The following is a 23,087-nucleotide window of genomic DNA, read 5'->3' as shown; positions in this document are numbered from 1 at the left end:
TGTCAAGTGGATCTAAGCAGGATGTGCCAGAGTTGTTATGTTGGATATAGGTCTGCCGAGTGTGGAGGCCAGTAAATAGTATCAGTCCCTTCATCCCCCAGTAACTGCATGCATGCTCTTGCAACATGAAGCCCGAGCATTATCATGCATATGGAGGAACGCAGAACCCACTTTTCCATCGAAGGGTTAACAATGGGTCTAAGGATTTCCTTTTATACCTAATGGCAATCAGTATCACGTAATTTATCATGTACAGTTCTGTGTGTCCCTCCATAGATATGCCTTGCCCGGCCAACAATGACTAAGGTTGCTGGCTGAACATTTATGCAGACAGCATAACATTGACTTCTCCAGCTTCTCCAGAGTCTTTCAAGTGTGTCACATAAGCTGTGGTTAAATTTCACTAACAGCAAAAAACCTGACACTGATTAACAACACCCCTCTTTTTTTAAAAGCCTATTTTTACATATATTCAAAACTATAAACTATAAATTATGGATCTCATCAGCTGGACTCTCAACTCAATTGATAAAATTTTCTAAATGAGAAGACTGGGTGAAAAAAAGCCCCTGTGCCCGACGGGACATGTGCAGCTGGACACAGTGGGAGGAGGATCATGTCTCTGTCCATTTTGTCAGTCAAGGATGTTGAACATATGTTCAAAATTGGATTTATGATAACAGGATTTCTGCTTTTTGGAGCTGGCGGTTGCCTGCAGTATTGGAATTCTCAAACCATCAACAGCTGTTTTGGCTTATGTCAAGGCTGCCGGAAACTATGTCAGAGATATGTCTGCTACCAGCATTCAGACTAAAATGCTGTGTAAGCAGAAGTGCAGGCCAGCTGCGGTTTCTGAACTTGCTGGCAGAATGGGAACCATCTTGGAGAAAGCTGGAGTCTGGCAGAATAGCCACAATTTTGGCTTTTTTGGAATCGCCATTGATATGTACCAGTGAGACTTTAAGGCAGACAGAAAAACAAGAGTCCCCCCGACCAAAACAAACACTATTATCCAAACTGGGTCCCCTATATTCTTAATTTCTCCTGGATGTTATGTAAACAAGATGCTTTGTGACATCTGTGAACTGGACAGAGTGCACAAAACTGCCTGATAACGTTCCATCACTATCAAAAACTGGCTGCAAGTGCTATATGGGACTGTTCACAGACAAACACACAAACACACACACACACACACACACACACACACACACACACACACACACACAATTACACTAAAACACACAGGCACACACACACACACACACACACACACACACACCACCTCTACTGTGCTTTCTTCCCTTACTATGCTGCTTTCTGTTTTATGGTGGGCATACACTGTACGATATTTTTGATCATTGTACTCAGTTACAGCTCAAAGTGTACCGTAAAACTGCAGGGTTTAAAAGTTCACAGCTCACCATATCTGTTCGGCCCAATGCTCTAATGTAATCTGACTGTTCACACTGTACGTACAAAAACCACATGTCCGACTCAGCGCTGCAGAGAGATGGCGCTTGTCGGACTCGTCTATATGGAAGCCAAACGTAGACAGTTCTTGTTCATGTACAGCACTTTGAATCATCTTGTTACTGAAAACTGCTATATAAATAAACTAGCTTTACCATACAAGATTAATATTCCAGAAGAATAACTGACTTGATGATATACTCTGATTAAAAAGTGTTCCTTTCCTTCTTTTAGCAATGTATATTGTGACATGTGGATGGAAAAGTTACACCCTTTCTGTCATCTTCTTAGTCGCCTTCTTTGCATCTTAGTTGATTGTCCCTAAGGTATACTGGGCCAAACCACCCAGGAGATTGCCAGGGTTGTTGCAAGCTACCCGATGGCAGACTAAAATACTCAGAAAATGTTACTGCTCAGCAAATTATGTTTTTTTTCCCCTTAATATTCGCCTTAATCCTATAAGAACGTTTAGGAAATAATGCTCCTTGTGTAGATGGATGGACAGGATATATTTTAATTAACACTGACTGGCAATGTATCATACAAATGTACTGATAGGATGGTTAGACTGAATTCCAGAAGCAGGACGGCAGTGGGAGGATGCTTAATGCACGTTTCAGTTAATGTTTAACTGTTTGGCTTTCAATTTTTCTGGTTGCTACTGGTTTGGTGTTTACTGTGAGTTACTGCATAGCATTTTTATTCCTGTAGTTATAGCCCCAGCAGTTTTGGCTGTGATATGTGACTCTCAAAATACATCAAACAAGCCCTCTTGATCTGTGACAAAGGTATTTATCCTCATAACTTGAGAGGAAATGCTGCACACAGATCTGGCTTTGAGGAAACTACATTTGACTTACATTTCACAGCCAGCACTCTCAGGAACAGTGTATACAAGTCAAATTTCAAAAAGAAGAAATTGTTTAGGTTCATGCTGGAATGTTGTCAGTGCTGACCTGCCTATGATGCTTCACCACTGTGACATTGCCTTTTCTATGCTGCATGCTTCAGGGCAACTTCAGACTGCCAGCACACCTTCCCTTCACAGTGTGAGCGCTCAGCGGGCATTTATACCTTCTGACATCCCATCACCCCGTGTGGAAAAATACTGATCACAAGAGCCGTTAGAGGGGAGATTGCCTATGTCTCTTTTTGTGTCTGTGTCTACTGAGAAAAGCAAGTACTAAATGTGTGTGTGTGTGTATATATATATATATATATATATATATATATATATATATATATATATATATATATATATATATATATATATATATATATATACAGATCATGGACTATATGCAAATATGGGAGGCTTGTTTATTTGTGAACTGGTACAAAGTACTTTATGGTGTGGCAAATTACTAAGTGAGAGAGTCTCAGGAACAAACAAACAAATGAGCAAACAGCAAGAGAATGAAAAATGAAGTTGCTTATTGTGTGTGGGTGGTTAGGCCCCCAAGGAAGAAAAAGACAGAGAAGGAGTTATAAATTAGCAGTGGAACATGAGACTTCCTCTCATATAGTGAAACAAGTGTGACATTTAGCTTTTGTTGTATTTGAGCATACTTTGTAACTGATTTTGTAATACAGTAATAAGATCTATGAAGATGATGTAACGGTGTGATGAATTTTAATCTATCTAAAATGTATCGCATTAAAACCGTGCTAAAATTTAATGTCTGAACTTTTTACGCAACTTCAATTATTTATGACTATTAGCATAGCAGTGAGTTTATTGTGGGTTTTATCTTAACCAAACAGGGTCCAAACTTTACAATTCAAGGAGCTTTGCAAACAAAAGTCAATCTTGTTGAATCATACAGATAGATTCTTTATCAATTCTAATTGATCCTGGTTATTAAACAACACAAAGTCAAATTTAGTTCATGTCAAGTTCAGTTTAATATTCAAATTGGTTAAAAGGTTTTGTGACTTGCAGCCCTCACTCCTCCAGAAGGAGCATATGGCATCAGCATCATGCTACCACCACCATACTCTAGAGTTGGTTGGTACAGTGTTCAGATATTTCAAAATCCTCACACTGAATCCTGCAAAGACCATTCTCGTCATTGTGGGCAAATATTTTTGTAATTAAACTTTTTTTTCTCAACATAGGCTGCCTGAAGGTGAAAATGTGTATTTACCCCAAAAATGTCCTGTTTATTTGTTTGTGTGCAAGCTGTTAGCTATTTCAAGACAATCATCTTTATTTTTATTACTTTATTCTTTTGACTTAGTCGTGACCAGAAGCTATTTGTAACAGCTGCAGTTCGTCTGTTTGCTGTAAACACTGTGTGGTGCTCCATATGTCTGTGGATAGTTTTTTTTTTTTTGGGCAAAAAGACACAGGTTGCTCATTTAATATGAATCCAAGCGTCCCCTAGCAAATAATTTTACATATAATTGTTGATTTCTCACACCATTTCCTCTACTGTTTTGTCTTATTCTCTCTGTTGTTAACTCTATAATGCCTCTCTTAGATCATACCTCTCTTATAAACATGCATCAACAACTATTTCAGATCACGTTTGTTGTTTCCATTAAACAGGTCAATCTAGTGAGTATGTGCCTTCAGAAAAATCACTTGGAATTTTGAAACCTAAGGGGTTTCAAACTCAACAGATGGATCGCATGCATAAACCATGTGTCAGGAATTTCCCTTCTATTTATTATTACTTGACTGAGCTCTGTGTGGTGATGCATGCTGGCTATTCAAACACATTAAATGCTTTATATACAAGCTGTCATGATTTAGGTTTTTGTTTGTTTGTTTGTTTGTTTTGGACTTTTCCAGACTTTTTCTAATATCAGCCCTGTCACCTCTCATCCACCAGCCACAATCCTATCAGCTCTGTCCACTCCTCAGCCACCAGTTTTCATCCAATCAGCTTAGTCTCCTTCCAGCCACCACAGCTCTTAATCAGATCCACTCAGCTCACCTGTTCACATGGCTACTTATACCTGCCTCAATCATCCACTCTCAGCCAAAACGTCTCGTCTTGCATTATGTGCCGTACCTCTACCAGTTTCTGTGTGCTCAGTCAGCTGGACTTTTCATCAGTGAGGGCATCAAATTCTACTGATCATTCTACTGATCATCATATTTTCTTACATTACACAGACACTTTTGCTCTGTTTGCAGGCAGACATAGGTGTCAAGTAACAAAGTACAAATACTTTGTTTCCCTACTTAAGTAGACATTTTGGGTATTTTTACTTTACTGGAGAAATTATTTTTAGCCAACTGTTTACTTCTACACCTTACATTTTTGAAGGGGGCTTAATGACATTATCTCCTTGCATTACTTTTACTTTTACACTTTAAATAGTTTTGAAACTGGTACTTTTACACTTTGACATGAGTAAAAAGCTTGTTGATACTTACATTTCTACAGAAGTGTTTTTAACCCCAGTATCTATACTTCTTCCTGAGTAATTAATTTGAATTATTATGACACTTCTGCCAGCAGCCTGGGGCTGTACTTATGGCTGTCTTTGCCTTATTTCTTTTAACCGTAATCATACTCATTCCATGATCCAGATTGGTCCTTACATCGCATGGCTCCCACAGCTCTGTGACTACCTCTGGAGGTGGATCAGCACTCTAATAGTAGGGACTGACGTCAACCGTCTATTCAATGTCGATAAATTCAAGATTAATCACAAGGTATGCAGGGCATGTGTAGATCACAGATTGAAATGAGGATTTGAAAGGTCATTTAGTCTGTTCCAATTGTGTGGTTCAAATTAATTCAGGAAAATGTTAATCATCTGATGGCTCAGTAGGCTTCTATCATGAATGTGGTATATAAGGATCCCAATGCAGAGAGTGGCTGAGGTAACGGCAGTGTTTTTATTTGTAAAAGAAAAGAAAATTTACAAGCAGTGTTGCACAAGGAACAGGTCAGGTAAGACAGGTGAATAACAGGCAATGTACCTGAGCAATGGAGAGAGCAACGGAATAAAAAGCAGTATAACGGAAGACCCCAGTGGAGAACAATGTGCAAACAGGAGGTGGAAGATGAGGAAGGAACCAGATTAGTTTATCACTGGAAATGTGGTGCAGCTTTGGCACATAGAAAGCAGGGAAGCAGAGGAATTGAAACAAATAGAGCTGAGATGAGAACCAAAGAAATTTGGCAGAGTTTTGGAGGGCAACCAGGAGGTCATCCAGAGGAGGCAAAAAGTTCTGCAGGATGACATGCACGTCATCACAAGGAACCACAATATTCTGGAGGAAATTGGAACCAACAAATTAACCTCAGAGTCCTTTGTTGGAATGTTGTAGGCTCAAGGTGGAGGAGCCTTAGAAGGCAGGAGGTTTGAAGGCAATCCGCTTAGGAGGCTGTTATTTGTGTCAGAGGCTGGCCACAGGACTGGGAGGACCATGCAAAAACTTGCCAGGAGGCATAAAGAATGTGTAGAGAACCTGTAGAGAACCTTGTCAGGCGGGAATCCTGAGCTTATGGAGAACCCACAGGGGAGCTCTGGAGACTTGTCCTCAGGATGCTGGAACCCACAGAAGAACTCTGGAGAAGGGTCTTAGGGACACTGGAACCCACAAAGGAGGCCTGGAGATTGAAAGGGGAGCCACTGGAACCCTCAGAGTATCTTGGGAGAGTGGCATGGATGCTGGAAAATCCCTTGAAGGAGTTCAGGGACAAGAATGTGAAACAGAGGCAAACCTACCTGAAACCCCTCATCTGAACACTACACAACAGGAGCACGATGTGGGTCCATCCAGTAACCGCCATCGGAGAACTTGGGATCAGGAACTTGAGTCGAACATCTGGGACATGAGGCATGAGTGGAGCCGTAGAATACTGAGGAGTAGTTCCTGGAGACAGTACAGGTAATGGAGGTGGAAATAAACGGACTGGTGGTGGTGATGATGACAATGATGACACATATGACCGATTGGGAGAGGCAGATGGCGTAGATGATGATGTGGTGTCTTCGTTCAGTCTTCTGCCTTCATTTTGTGTGTATTTTGTCTGTCATCTGGGAGCTTGCTGATGCATGTATGAACACAACAATTGGATCAATATCACTGGTAATCAAGAGGCCGATATACCTCAGCTGCAATCAGTGAAATAAACAAAGAAGAAGATGGCAATGGATTTGATGGTTGCAAAACCCATTCCATCTACCAAAATCCCTATTTTTATTTCTCTTTTTGTGAATACACATCATCACAATTTTCGCCACTGTCCCATTGTCTGCTATTCTCCGAAACTTACCTCTGAATTCAAAAAGCTAACTCAGAGCTGTTCTCTGGTGGCTATAAGTCCTAACAGCCATGCCAACCTAATAATTCCATTAAACATATGAGCCGATTAAGTGAATTACAAAAGACTTGTATCTCACTTACAGCTGCAAATCTTTTGGGGTTTGTCTCTACCAACTTTACAAATTTAGAGACATGAGGATAAAGGGTCCTTGAATGTGATTTGAGTAGTCTGTATGGCAAAAGATACTTTGTATATTTTTTTTTCCATTTACTAATCCTTCAGCTACCTGTCAGTTAAAATGAATGAAACACAAGGTTAGACTTTAGTTTTATTAATTTATCAAGATCTATGTTTCTGGACATTTCTAGTTAAACCAATAAGAAGCAGCTTGGACTTCATGGACTGTAAAACTGCTTAGTCCATCACCTTGGAGAACTTAATTAATGAACTGAAAGTATTGACTATCTACAGACAGCTGTCTGCTGAGTGTTGTGGTGTAGCATGCATGCTTGACAGCCCATATTTATATGCTTGCTACATAGAAGGAACTTCTTTATTCATTCAGAATCATGCTGTACTTATTGTGGAAGCTTTTATGAGATCTTCTGCTGGTTTTGGCATAATAATGATTCTTGAAAATGACTGTTGTAGAATGGCAATAGAAGATTTATATTGGACATAAAGATAAGGCCACACAAAGTGTGTGACAAAAGGCAATCCAAGATATGATTTAGTAAATCGACCTGATGTAGGTTTATTAAAACTTTGTATGGGGAAAGAAGCATTGAATGATTATGTTTTTATCCCCTTGCCGTGGCTTTAAGCCTTAATGATCACCACACTGATGTAGGGTTGATGGGCCATGGTGCAGTCCTCCTTATTTCTCTGACAGTTTTCTGCATGCACCTCTGAATTTTGCCCTGTGAGCTGTGTGAATTTTCTGAAAATATGTATTACACACCAACATTCCTCATGAGACTGTAAAGATTTAATGACTCTTCAGTCTATAGAGTAAAATCTGCACAGCTTCCTGTAGATAGCATATTCTTGGTTCTTTAATAAAGGGAACTTGGCCTCATTTATATTTTTCAGGGTTGCATATAGCATATACAGCTTTTTATTTTGCAACAGCAACACCACTTAGAGACATGAGATTAATCAGACATTATAAAGGTGTCTGTTTGGCAGTAATATTTCTACAAAGGCTATAATAGTACTCCCAATCATAATGCAACTTGTTTCTTTGGGAATCCAAAGCAAACTAAATAAAATTACTTTATTCTAAAAAAAATACAACTCTTGACAGTTATTCAAAGTCTGTTTGACTAATCCAGCACTTAACTTTACAATGATCAATTATGCATTATTTCATGTCATATCATATTATTTAAAAAATATTCAATGGCCTTTTTTATTATTTTAGATTTTTTTCAATCCCTTGAGATAGAGTTTGTTTGTAACTGGCACATACCTTAATTAAACTGAATTAACTTTCATTGTTTTATATTTTGTCATAATAAGAGAGTGCACTGCAGCTTTAGTTAGCTTTCATACAAACAGAATGACACAACAACAGTTTGGAATGTTAGCAAAATAATGTTCTGAAAGATTAGCTTGGTGGATGCTTTGTTGTCGCTAAAATAAAGATTAATTTACCGATCTATAATAGAATTTAGAAGGCCATTTGAAGTGTGCAGAGGGTGGAAACCCTTTGTAGATGAAAAGTCAAAATTGGGGGTTGGTTTACTCTACACCTATAAATTGAACCTAAATTAAAGCTATTTCATGATTTCAAGAACAAAAAAGGAAACTCCCGAACAGAAGTCTTGTTTTATTCCTTTGGAATGTCTGCACCATAAGCATTTAAAGATTTTTACAGAGACTTCTCACTCTTCCAGTTTGTCTCGGTTAAAAGCTCAGAGGAGCATTTGGATTGGGAGAGTGATGGAAGAAAGAACAGAAGAAGGGGGAGACTGAAAGAAAGACCTTGCTTTAACAAGCTTATCTTGCTCCGTAATTCAGTTTGGGCCATCAAAGTGCTGAGAGCTGGCGTCGCTAGGGGCGGTCGTATTTTTTGACCGCTACCTGTGACAGCAATTACAGGTTTCACTTCAAGCGTGCCTTTGTTTTTGTGGCAGACTTGACTGCTTGGGTAGAACGAGATTACCTCTCTGCTCTGCAACTGGAGCATAATCAAAGCCTCCTGATGTGAGGTGTCATGCCCCTTAGAATCAACCTCACAGTATCTCCCAAGGTTTTTTTCCCTCGCCCCTTTGTTCCAGGGGTTTGTGTTGACATTATTGTCATTGTAACAGAGCTGTTGTGTTAATGTATTCGTATACATCACCGGGGAATATTCCTGTCCCTGCTGCCACAGCTGAAACAGAAATGAGCTTTCCGCTTATATGCAAACGGAAGCATATGCAGAATTTATTTGATGGGAAAGCTCCATGAACAGCGCATTCACATCAAATGAAGCATGTGTATACGCAGTGCCGCATCTGCATAAATGCATAGCTGTAACGGCAATATTATTAGGTGTCCACGCACGAACCGTCTTGCTACTTTGACTAGCTTTGCATCTCTCAAATGCAGAGTTTGGGTGCTGAATCAATGTGGTGCCTTTCAAAGAATCAAAAGTTTTCATGTTGGCTTATAGACATAGCAGGAGATCAGCAAGAAAGCATTCACAATGGCCCCTGGGAGTGAACCTTAATCTTTAAAGTGGGAGGGCGTCTGATGCATTGTTGAAACTTTATGAAGGATGAAAACTCTTGATCTTATATTTACATCCCCCTGTTGAGTTCAAACATTCTTGTGCAGGTTGTGTTGTGCTCTGCATTATGTCAAAACCAAAAAGGATCCATGAATTCATCTTGCAATAGTATTTCTTGCTTATGAATGCCTTTTCTTTTTCTTTTTTCTGAGCTTGGCAAAGGTTGTGTTGACACATGACTAGTGCAATTAGTTTGATGTATTATTGTCCAAGTATCTTATGCAGCATATTCAGTAAAAGAAAAAATATACTCTGTTTGCTTTTCGCACCTCTCTCTGTACTTCTAAATTTTCCTACTGTCTTTGTCACGGCCAGTTTTTCATCTTGTGTTGGTAGCAAATTGGTGCTACTCTGATGTGTCTGAGAGGTTAGACAGTTATACAGTGGCATTTAAGCTATCAACATCACCAAGCTGCACTATTAATTATTTAAGATTTATCCTTTGACGTTTATGAAAAAACAAAGCCTGTCATCAGAGACAGCATTAAACTGCATCTTTACTGCAGGGCAAGCCACTGAATATTTACTCATTGTAATGCCTCATGTTTCCCTATATCAGTATGAAATATAATACAATACAACTTTATTAACTGTATAAAGCATTTTAAAAACAACACTGTTGACCAAAGTGCTGTACACTGATCAAAAGTAATAAAATTCAGAAACACCCTTACCAGCTCCAGCAAGCAGAATTCCAATAAAACTATGGGGCAATTTATAAAACATCAGAATAACAAAACAAATAAAAAATATATAATAAAATAAAAATAAAAAAACTCTTCTTAAACTGAGTTAAACGTCAATGAAAATTAATGTGTTTAAGAGAAATAGGTTACATTGTACTGGAAAGCAATAAACTTTTGGTGGGAGAAGGAACACAGTGCCTTAAAAATTTAATCTAACAGCCACTAACTAAATACATTTTAAATGTACTTTATCAGAATTTTATGTGACAGATCAACATAAAGTGTTACAAAGGAAAGCAAAAGGGAAAGTGTACATTGTCTTAACAGTTTATTATATATATATATATATATATATATATATATATATATATATATATATATATATATATATATATATATACTGAGCCAGTAAGGTGAATTTAAAAAAACTTTTATCTCAATTAGAGCTGCAAATCTTTTGGGTTTTATCTCTACCAACTTTACAAATTTAGAGACTGAAATTTTTATCTATTATATACTTTGCAAAATAACTCTAGCTAAGTCCGATTGAATGGAAAACGAGTTGTATTTAGGTCTAGCTCGGCACGTTTCTCACACGTCCATATGCAAATAAAAGTTTATTTATATCATGCTATATAATGCTACACTGTGTGTTTTTAGCATACATCATGAAACACTCTGTATTGCTGATTTTAGCAATATAATCACTATTTTTGTTTACATATAAATTAATTATCAAACTGGAAATGTTTGACTTAAACAGAACAATTCAGATTTAATTTGTAAAATACCCTGGCCTTATCATTAAGAATGTCAGGTATTGTAGCTGTCATGCACTTCATGGCTAAAGTCTTTTTCAAATAAAAATTTAAAAAAGCATAAATAAAGAATGAAATTGTAATCAGCAAAACAGTTTATGTGTCCAAGGCTAAGAAACCGTGGACAGTAAATTGTTTGCAACAAATGAGACCCTATTAAAAATTAACACAAATGGTGGAGTGTGGGTCGGAGAAGTTGCTGCTGCGTGCAGTTTCTGTTTTGCTGAGGCTAGGCCGTGGACTTAGCCTTGTTGTTCAATATTCTGTGAATAATTGAAACTGACTTGAATGGTGCCCAGTGTCTTTGCTCTGTAAATGTACCGATGACTTTGAAGGGAAATAAAAAGATGCTGACTGTATTGTGGGCACATCAGAGCCCTTCTTAACTTGCTGAATTTTTCCAGCTATGAAATTCATCATTCTCTTTTTTCTGTCTCCCTTTCTTCTCCATTTTTCCTGCACTGTGGCCTTTGCTTCTCTTAGGTGGACCTACTTGTGCCAACCAAGGTCACAGGGATCATCACGCAGGGAGCGAAAGACTTTGGCCACGTCCAGTTTGTTGGCTCGTACAAGCTTGCTTACAGTAATGATGGAGAGCGGTGGAGTGTATATCAAGATCAGAAACAGGGAAAAGACAAGGTAAGTTGTGCTTTTCAATCTGCATATTAATGACCACAAGGTTTCTTTATGAACATGACGAAAGAAACAGAGAAAAAAGCTAATGGAGTAATATGGATGTAGGTATTCTGAGAACAGTAGGTTTGAAATATTTATAACACAACTACGAACAAGGGCCTCTTCTGTGTCAGCAGCCTGAAAGCATAGCATGAACAGGGACCTTAGGCAGGAAAAATACAAAACAACAAATATATAAAAAGACAGGCATTAGCTGAGAGGAAGTCCATTTTGGAAGCTGTCTCCTTCTCTTCACTACTCTTTTGAATCCTCTTATCATGGGCTTGAACAGAACCTCCCTGGTCTGTGCTCTTGCCTCTGATAGGTTTGGGATTAGATAAGACCCTGCTGTCAGCCTGGCTCAGGCAGTACTATGCTGACAGACCTGTTTACGTCCTTCAGCAGAGTTCACATGTATCTCGCAATCATCCGCATCCACAGAGACAGTGTGGAGGTGCAGCAGGTTTTCTACTGATATCATGGGAGGCGCATGCACAGGGCTGCTACTGAATCTACAGCCTTTTGTCTTTCAAATATATATCGGCAGGAAATGTAGTGTTTGCTTTTCTCTGTGTCTCATATTAAAAGATAACCATTTTTAATCTTGATGCAATGCCTGCAGGAATCAAAGCACACAAGGAACATGCACTTAAATGTAATTTGCACTAGTTTTATTCACTCAACTTATTCACAGCGTAATTGTCGTTTCTGTCTCAGGCAACCACACTGCCAAACCTTTCAAATCCTAGAGTAATCAGTATTTAGACAGGTTTTGAAACCACAAGGATAAAAATATAGGAATAGGGCTGCCCAATATTCTAAGTCACAATAATCATTGCAATATTGTGTGCCATATCACAAACACCATGGACTGCTAGAAAGCATTATTTGGTAGACTACATTATTTCAGGTGACATGCATTAAAATTCTACTTGCTGCTAATGTTTGTCTTATATCGGGCAACCCTACCTAAAAATGAAAGTTTTATGAAACTATTTAAATCTGACAATGTTTCTCCTTAAATTGGAATTGTAATACTTCATACTGGTGTATAATGGCTAAAAGAACAAAATCACACACAAAAGTGGCTGAAATGAGCTTCCTCTATAGGGGGACAGGTCTCAGTTTTAGAGACTGAGTGAGGAGCTCTGTCATTCAGGAGGAGCATAAAAGTAGAGCCACTGCTTTCAGCACTGAAAGGTGTCAAGACCAGTAAAGAGTCTAACAATGGGTCTCAGGATTTCATCCAGATACCTATTGACAGTCAGGATTGCATTGTTTATCCTGTATAGGTCTGTGCGTCCCTCCATAGATATGCCTCCCCAGACCAACACTGACCCACCACCCAACCACTCAAGCTAAACAATGTTGGAGGCAGCATAACGTTAACCACAGTTTCTCCAGACACTGTCACGTTTGTCATATGAGCTCAGAGTGATCCTGCTCTCGTCTGTAAAAAAGAAAAGGACACCCGTGCTGAACCTGCCAATTTCTAACCCAGTTCTTGGTAAATGCCAGTCAAGCTCCACATTGCCGAGCAATTGGCACCGGACCTAATAGAGGACGACGGGCCCCCAGGCCACTCTCATGAAGTCTGTTTCTAATGGTTTGGTGAGAGACTCCTGTGACCTGCTGGAGGTCACTTTGTATGGCTCTCATCCTGTGTCTTCTTGCACAAAGAACCAGATGCCAGCCCTGCTGATGGGTTAAGGACCCTTGATGGTCCTTTCCACCTCTCCTAGGCACAGCAACGCCAGGTTATTTGTATGGCACATTTCAGAAACATTTCTGAAGTGGAATAGTGGCAGCAGGCCAAGACAAGTTGGACTACAAACTTCAACATCAACATTTAAAGGCATCTCTAAACAAATAGGTTTTTACCCTTAATTTAAATAAGCTTGAATGTCACCACTTTTACAGTCTTATGGGAGTTTGTTCCAGATAAGTGGAGCATGAGAATTAAATGCTGCTTATCCATGTTTGGTGCTGGTTCTGTATAACAGAACCAGTAGACTTGTAGACTTGAGTAGACTTGAGCCAGAAGACCTGAGTGGTCTGGAGGGTTGATACTCTGTCAAGTCTAAAATATTTTTTGGTGCCAAACCATTCAGAGATTTAAATACTAACAGAAGTATTTTTAAGTCTATTCTCTGAGACACAGGAAGCCAGTGTAAGGACTTTAGAACAAGGGTAATGTGCTCTACTTTCTTAGTCTTAGTGAGGACACAGCAGCGTTTTGGATCAGTTGCAGCCGTCTGATCAACTTTTTTCACAGACCTGTGAAGACACTGTTGCTGTAATCAACTTGACTATTATTATTTAATTCTGGAAATCATTCAGGTGATAGAAGGCCGACTTTACAATTGTCTTTAGATGCCTTTGAAGGTTCAGATCTGAGTCCATCACTACACCTAGATTTTGGGCCTGATCAGTGGTTTCTAGCTGAAGCTGCTGAAGCTGTGTGCTAACTCTAGATCGTTCCTCCGTTGGTCCAACAATTATTACTTAAGTTTTGTTTTTATTCAACTGTAATAAGAAATTGGCACATCCATGCATTGCTTTCTACTAAGCATTTACTCAGCTCTTGAATGGGCTTGTCGTCACCTGGTGACATTGTGACGAAGTTATGGTAATAGAGTAACTTATGTTGTTGTTTTTTTTTATTATCTGAGCCAGAGGGAGCATGTAGATATTGAATAGGTCCAAGATGGACCCTTGGGGAACAAAGCATGTGAGTTTTATGGTTGCGCATGTAAAGTTGTATTGACACCTCCTGTATGCTTCCTACTTAAAAGTCCCTGTCTTTTAAGTAGGAATCAAACCAGTTGGGTGCTGTACCAGAAAGGTTGACTCCAAGAGCTCTAACACAAAAGAGTCCAAGAGAAATCCTAGAGTAACTAACTGTCTCCTGGAATCGTCTCTATGCTCTTGAGTCTGTACTGGGAGACACAGTAAACCTTGGATTGCCTGTGCAACCTCTGTAGAGTCCAGGTATCACCTCATGCTATTAGTAGTGACACTGACCCTGGTCAAATTCCAAACTGACAAACAGCAGTCAACAAATGAGGAGGGGAAAATGTCTGTGGCCTGCACCCACAAAACTATTGCCATTTTTGGAATGATCTCATTGTTGTCCCATTGGTGTTAATTTCATTAACACCAAAATAGGCAACACTAATTAACAACCCCCTCTACTGCTGAACTGAGATTCCCTGGTAGCTTTTACTAATCTGTGAAACTAAAGACACCAATTTCAAGGATGAGTTTTCTAGTTATTGCTGTTTGGGTCAGTGTAATAAACTTAGAGCAGCCCTTTTTGGGGTCAAATTGCTTCAATCACTCAATACATTCTTTTTGTGTGTACAGTGCTGCAGCTGATGTCCTGAAACATTTCTTCTCTGAAGTATAAATAGGTTGCTTGATGATTAGCTGACTCTCATGAGAATCTGTGGCTGCCAATGCATGCTCAGCATGATTTTCACTTTGGCATTTTCAACTCTGTGTATGAATGCTTTCCGCATGCCTCGAAAAACGTCAACAGGATACAATACTGGTGACATGTCAGAAAGGTAACAATTTATTTTCCATTTTGATAGAGGCACATTTTTTATTTATCAAATTCATCTATATGAAAATTGATAAACTGCTCTTTCATTACTAAACCATTATACTTAGAGTATCTATCTCTCTATAAGCGGGAAGGCACGTTTAGCAAGACATCTGACAGCCAAGTGGCTGTTTAACTCTATGATTCCTGAAGATGTTTTCTTCTGTCAGTCAGCTGAAGCAGCCATTAATGCTGGAGGACACATTTTGCTGTTGGCCTCCCGAGGCTCCTCCTGGCGCTTCACATTGCTTGACTTGGCAGGAATATAGTGGGAATGCACGCGTGTCTGTGTGTGCCGCTGAGTGTCTGGCTCGAGCACAGTGGTGGAAGCTTGTAAGTATTCTTCTCAGCTTCCCCCTCAGGCTCCTGTGTGGCAGAGGCTGCAGGCAGTTAGATCTAGATTGAGAGAGGAGGCTCAGTTGGAATACAGATGTTGTTAAAGCTGGCCTGAGTAGCACACTCATAACATCCCTCTGCAAAATCTATTGAGAGGCTTGTTTTCCTTCTCTTCGCACACAAATCCAATAAAGCCACACTTGTAGCCAAGACAAGTTACAGTGCTGTCCACTATTTAAACAATGCTAAATTCTTCCTATCTACTACAAACAAGCTTCCCAAACTTAGGTCACTGTGTTGACTTGACCTGCAGCATTGCTCTTTCATGACTAGCAGCATTTACACAGCCTTATGATGAGGAGCCAACAAAGCTAAAATGTCACTGATTTGCATTTAATAGTGTTTTATAGGTAGCATGAGGTTAATTAGCCATTAGAGCCTTCAGTGTTCTTCAGGTTAGAGAATAACTATGAATATAATTTGTGTTCCTATGAGCCTAAGCCTCAGTACATGTCAAAATAAACCTCTTAACAGGCACTCGAATGAGTGTTTGAAGAAAGAAACACCTGTTTAAGATTGTAGTCCACTGTTGATGAAGTTAAGTTTATCTCTATCACCACAGCCTGACATGGTGGTGGTGAGGGTAGAAGGCATAAAGATTTGAGGAATATGGGTCCCTTGACCTCACCAGCGGGTTTAAATAATGGAGAGCAGGTACTACTGTTGTTGTCCCAGAAGTGTGCAAGGCCTGTCCTTGAATCTGTGATTCTGACTCTGCCAGCCAGAAAAATCAATAGCTGGGACCTCTGATGTTATTCCTGGCTCAGTCTAGAGACACACAGTGTATGGACCCATTTTTTAATTAACAAAATAATACTGGTTCTGTTGTCAGGGGTACTATATAGTTGGTGCAGTTTGTAAATGTGTTCATACTAATAAATATAGGACACTAAGCTATGGGAGCGACTGATGATATATTCCTGGAGTTAAGCCTTTTCAGAAGAAGTTCTTTGCTACTCAACAAAATGGGTAGGAGTCAACATATTGTATGTGGTGGGCAATATGATAGGGTGGTCATATTTTTATTTGCACACACACACACACACACACACACACACACACACACACACACACACACACACACACAGTGTCATTCATTCTGAATGACATTTCTTGACATGTAGAAAATACAGTTTCCCTTAAGAATCCAATTTTTCTCTGTTTTCACTAGTGTGCTTCTACATCTCATTGATAGTGAAAATGGAGTCCATTTACTTATTAATACCATTCACACAAAATATTGTTGGTCTCACTTAAGCACCATGTCTCTAAACAGTAAAACACTGGATTTTGATATTTGACCTGATAGTTACTGGTCATTGCCAATTAGGCCCAAAACGTGCCAATTCAGGGCAACACCCAATTCTCAGTGGCTTTCTAAGGTAAGGTAAGTTTATTTATACAGCAATTTTCAGCAACAAGAAGATTCAAAGTCCTGAATAGATTACGTTATCTATATTTTTGAATTGAGAAAAATACGGACCGTATTTAAAAAGTCATCATTTACCCCTCTAAGCCCAGAAGCTTTTAGGAGCAATTCCTGCCTGAAATTACATATCTGATATAAATTAAGTACAGCTCCAAATTTAGACATTTTAGATGTAAAATCTACTTTTTGTGTGACACTAAGGTATTAAAGAATATTTTTCAAGCTGGACCACTGTTAAAATGTCTCCATTTCTGATTTTTAGGTGATTAAACCAAGGAAAAATCAAATTTTATTAGCCTCGCCTCAATATTTAAAAAAAATATACACTGCAAAACTACATGAAAACTCTTGTGAAAATTTAGAAGCCTCAGACTTTGTATATCTACATCTTGACAATAGCTGCAACAAATCTGGACTGAATCAGCTGAAGCATATTTGTTTCACAAAGGTTTTAGTAGGCAGTGTGAGAGGCGGGCCTCTGATATTGGCACAGTTTCCAAACGTGCCAAAACATTTCCAAATGTGTTTTTCACCTTACAGCAAGAAAACAGGTCACAAAAAGTTCTGATTTCCATTTTAGGCCTCCTTCTGCACATGAAAAGCCTTTGGTATTCTGCAAAGCATAAATCCATAAAATGAAGAGGAATGCCAGAAATCATGACTCATATCTGTTTAAGAAGCTTCTAGAATGATCTTTTCACTCTTCTGCCTTACTATGGTGATAGACATTGAGAGAGGAAGAAAACAAACCCAGCTGCAGAATGTTACATTGCTAATTGGTCACAGCTGCAGCTCATTAGAAAGTGTCCATGCATCACTGTATGCACAGCAGTTGAAAGAGTTCTTATATGTTCAGATTCATTATCATCCTTAATGTCTATTTTAAATGCTTCATTTGAAAGTCGTATGGAGTTAGTTTATGAAGTGGTATTTATGAAGTGGTATTTAGAATGAAACAAACTGAAACAAAGATTAGGTTTATGTGGATACCTGCTCATAAAGATATAGAAGTTAATGATATGGCAGATCATCTAGCTAAGGTGTCTTTAAAACAAAGCAGACCTATGGAAATAGCATATTGTAAACCTGAAATAAATTAAATTATATAGAGCAAAATTAAATCTGAATGGCAACAAATGTGGGAGGAAGGAACTAAAGGTTGTCATCTATTTCAAATACAAAAGAAAGTAGGGAATATGGAATAATAGGAGAAAATCAAAAAGAACAAGTAGTAATGACAAGATTGCGGCTCGGACATACTGGATTAAATAAAACTTTACATCTGATAGGTAAACATCCAACAGGTAGTTGTGAGTGTGGTATGGACATGGAAACAGTAGAGCATGTAATAATTCATTGTGAAAAATATACAGCAAGTAGGGAGAAGCATTAAAACTTAATAAGTTTTTAATTAAACATAAAATAAATAGAGCAGCTGTTACATTTTTGAAGGAAACAGGAATATACTGGGTGCGATTTGCCGGGGGGGATGGGGGGGGATTTACCCCCCCTCTGCCTGTGACATCCCCCCCTCTGGTCATTCATGTTTTATCCCGGGGGGGGGGATGCATTCCTCCCCCCCCCCCCCCCCCCCCGGTCTGAATTTAAAAATGTATATTAATTAGGGCTGTCAGTTTTAACGCGTAAGACCACAACGCCGACATTTTTATTTTGTCGCCGTTAATCGCGCATCAAAACACACACACCTGTCCCTAATGTTTTTCCCCACCGCGCTCCCGGACTGTGTTTACCCTCGGCGCTTTCCGTAGTTTCAAGAGAGCTAGAGACTGTAGCAAAACAGACCCGCTCACTGTTGCAGGCTGTTCATTTCATGCGACTTTGGGCTTCTTTTATTCTAAAGGCGCTTGTAAATTTTATAAGTCACGGGTTGCGGGTTTTTTTGGGCACGTTTCTAAAAGTTAAATCGCTTACTTGGGCTCTAAAATAAGTGACGAAACAGCGGTTATTAAGAGACCTGCCTTCACTAGACACTGAGTGTCTCCAGCTGAAATATCCCTCCGCCATAGGAGCCGACGGTAGTAAAGGCAGACAGAGCAACTCTGCACGTATTTTCTGTAGTTTACGGTGCAATAACCGGTGATAACTGCTGAAAGTAGTTTACTTGGTGCAGATCCCCATTTTGAGCAGACATTGGTTCTGAAGATGAGCTTTTAACATGCTGATAACATTGCAGAAACCCAACCCATAAACCGTATTTTAATGCTTATTAATTTGTTTTCTCTGTATTTGACAAACTAATGCTGAATTACGTGCCAAACGAAGGACCTGGAGTTACTAAACAGTTGCTAAACAGTCTCTTTCAGGGTACTAAGCTCCTGTCCAGTAAGACTGGAATGACCTAGAAATTTAAGACCTTTTTCCAGGCTTAAACTGTATGAATATGGATATAAACAGCAAGCAAAAATATTCAAAGAAATTATTGTTGGTGTGAAAGCTCAGAATTAGATGTGTGTGAGAGAGTGAAAAAAACGAACAATAAAACTTATGACTTTATTGAAATGTAAAATTTTTATCAATGCCTAATACCATGTCTATCTTTGTTTAAGAGGCAAAAAAATATATCGGCATGGTATTTATTTACAAATTTATTTACACATTGTGTAAACATCAGGGCGTCATGATTAATCATTTGGCCATTATAGTCCAGAGTTTAACATTTGTCACCAGGATGTTTTCATTCCAATTCTCAAAAGTGCTTGAAAAATAACAAAATAAAAATATTTTTTGTTCAAGCATGTATTTTATTAGTCATTTATTGCAAAATTGCATATTAAAATGCCCAAACAGGCTATTACACTTTCAGAAATAAAAGGATAAAACATACAATTAATTTGCAAATAATCTCGAGTTACCTATCGACATTATGTGATTAATCGAGGAAATGATCCCCCCCCTCTGTTTTTTTTTTGCAAATCGCACACTGGGAATATACATAAGACTTTAGATTTAAGGGAGACATTCTGGTCCACACTCCAGAACAGTAGATGGCAATAATGCATCTTAACGTTAGATGTCACCCGCCAGTAAAAATCACAAAGAAGACGAAGAAGAAGTATGCACAGCAGCAGCGAGGGAGAGTTTTGGTAGCTCTGTTGTGCACAGTGACTACAAAATTAATACAGCTGGGAGTGAGATGTGCTGTATCCTGTTTAAAAGGTAGGGCTCTCTAGTTTTTAAATGGCATTTTGTGTGTTTAAAATGTTGTAAAACCAAAAGTATTTGTGACACAAAGACACAACCAATCCCTGCGGTGTGGTCCAAAAGGCTTGGATTTGGAGTGTTGGTTCTGTCCTCAATCCCCTCTGTCCCTCGAGTTCCAGGGGTATCACTTTATCTTTTGATTGTCCTACATGCCAATCATTCTGACACGCTCATGTAATACCAATGTGCATGCTCGTTTCTTGTTAATTTCCGCTTGCTGTCTGTGCATGCTTACGTCTAGTGTTTATGTATCTGGTAGCTTAGCAGTTAGCTTCGGTGTTAGCCATTCATTGTAGCTCCGCCACTCAAACTGTATACTTTGAACATGGCTGAGAGTTGCAAGAAGCAAATTGTGTACAAGTTTATGAGAAGAAGAGGAAGGCCTCAGTAGAAAGAAATAAGACCAGAGTGTCATTTTATGTTTTCCATGGTTGACCCTGAAGCAACAAACACGAAGGTGGCAGTTAATAAAATATATTTTGGATGTTGATGCGGTGGATTGTTCGAAGTTAGATATAAGGTACGGATCCATGATGAAATGGCCAGGAATCCACGAGCGGTCATCATGACTGTACTACTCCCAATCGGCTAGATACTGCAGTCCCCAACCCCTGGGACGGGAATCCAAGATTCGCCAGACGGTGTAGGCAGGGTGACCATGGACAATCGGGGCCGGAGGAGGGGACTTGACTGTAGGACACAAGGTGCTGGAAACAACTGGCTTGATCTGAAATGCGTGGAACACAGGATAAACTCAAAGATGGTCAGAGAATTTAAAGCAGATAACAAAAGACTGATGCAAGAATCGATTTTGTAAGGGCCCAGGCACCTAGATGACCATTTTCTAGAAGACGTTTGAGTGGGAAGTTATTGGATGATAACCATACCCCCTGATCAGGTTGATATTCAGGTGCTGGGATCCTCTTCCTATTGCCATATTTTTTATTCTGATCCCAAGTTAGGCCCAGGGTGGACTTAGTTTGAGCCAAAATACTCTTACAGTTCTTCAAATGACTATACAGATGGAGGGATGGTGTCCGGGAAAGAGGATGGTAACAGGGATGGTTGGTAACGCAAAGACACTTAGAAGGGCATCCTGCCAGTGGCCGCAGTGATGTAGCTGTTGTGAGCATAATCGGCCCAGGACAAATGTCCGTAATGTGAGACCAGGGTCGATTGGGAGTGGAGAGCAGTTGAAGAAGATCAGCTGGCATTAATGGGAATTCTTGTGTTTGACACAAACAAAACAGGCTTCCACAAACCCCAGGACATCCTTATTGAGGGATGGCCACCAGAAGTATCTGCAGATAGTACCAATGGAGTGACTGGAACCAGGGTGACCCAAGAACTGCAGAGGATCTATTTTTAAAGACAGTACTTCTGAAACTGTGCACGTCCCTAGACAGTCTAAGAAAGGACCTTGTCATTGAAGAACCCGCAACCTGATGGATGAGGGAATGGAGCGCTGACTCGGAGGACCACCCCCCGGATCTGCTTTGTAAACCAGAGCTTGTTAGATGGCTTACTCCAGATCCCAGGAAAGGGAACCAACCATACAGGAGGTAGGGATGATGGTGGTAGGTTGCTGGTCCTTTTCCTCAGAGGGGAGTTGACAGGATAAGGCGTCTGGCTTGACGTTTTTGGAGCCTGGAGTGTAGGTGACAGAGAAGTTAAAACGGGAGAAAAATAGCGACCAACAAGACTTACATGGATTGAGTCTTTTAGCTTTCTGCAGATAAGCCAAGTTCTTGGGGTCCGTCCAGATGATGATGGGTTGCAGGGTGCCCTCCAGCCAATGCGCCCACTCCTCCAAGGTGAGCTCGATGGTCAGAAATTCCCGATGTCATAATCCTCTCTGTCGGAGTGAAGTGGTGGGCGCGAACACGGTGGTGGTAGAGCAAATGATGGGAACCGGATGAGTAGGAAAATACCTCCTGTCTGAACTCAAATATGTTTTACCTGCTTGGTGAAATTAGTTAGGGTCTGCATAATCTGATCCTCTTGGTTGCTCATAGATTGTAGGGAAGCATCATGTTGTCCCAAGAGTACTCCCTGATGTGAGACTGTGCTCTGTATCTATGCTCCTGGGTCAGATGGGTCACCTTATCTATTGGTTGCCCCACATTTCAATTGTTCTGACGCGCTCACTTAATGCCAATGTTAGTTTCCGCTGGTTGGCTGCACACGCACACTCCCAGTGTTTATGTATGTGGTTAGCTTAGTGGTTAGCTTCAGTGTTAGCCATTCATTGTAGCTCTGCTACTCACACCATATACTTTGAACATGGCTGAAAGTTGCAAGAAGCAAATCGCATACAGATTTATGAGAAGAGGAGGAAGGCATCAGTAGAAATATAAGAAAAAAAAGACCAGAGTACCATGTTTATGTTTTCCATGGTTGACCCAGAAGCAACAAACAGGGAGGTTAATAATTAATCAAATATATTTTATTGTGAGAAATGACTTATGGTGAATGGACTGAACCGAGCACTTGGAGGATTCAGGATGCCAAATGGAAAATAAAGGAAAATAAATGAGCACTGAAAACAAGCCAGGAGGTGATTGAGTGGAACAGAGGCGGGCTTACTGATACCTGGTGTTATGCCGACAAACCTGTTTGATTATGAATGTTATTTTTAATTGTGACCTGTCCAGGGTGTACCCCGCCTCTCGCCCGGTGAATGCTGGAGATAGGCACCAGCAACCCCCGCGACCCCATGAGGGATTAAGCGGTTTGGAAAATGGAATGGAATGGAATTTTTAATTGTAACT

At 39.7% G+C, this 23,087-nt stretch overlaps 1 protein-coding gene across 2 annotated transcripts in view; it reads left to right on the top strand.

The window, feature by feature from the left end:
* The window catches only part of edil3a (EGF-like repeats and discoidin I-like domains 3a), a 185,162-nt gene that overhangs the window by 147,346 nt on the left and 14,729 nt on the right, over positions 1 to 23,087 (top strand). For both annotated transcript variants that reach the window (XM_036144398.1, XM_036144399.1), the window contains one exon: positions 11,471 to 11,626. In XM_036144398.1, the coding sequence (XP_036000291.1) occupies positions 11,471 to 11,626 (156 nt within the window). The remainder of the gene's footprint in view (positions 1 to 11,470; positions 11,627 to 23,087) is intronic.

This window comes from Fundulus heteroclitus, chromosome 12, assembly GCF_011125445.2.
Source record: "Fundulus heteroclitus isolate FHET01 chromosome 12, MU-UCD_Fhet_4.1, whole genome shotgun sequence".
Lineage (NCBI taxonomy): Eukaryota > Metazoa > Chordata > Actinopteri > Cyprinodontiformes > Fundulidae > Fundulus > Fundulus heteroclitus.
Note: the sequence above shows the minus strand (reverse complement) of the source record. Positions and strands in the feature narration are given on the sequence as shown.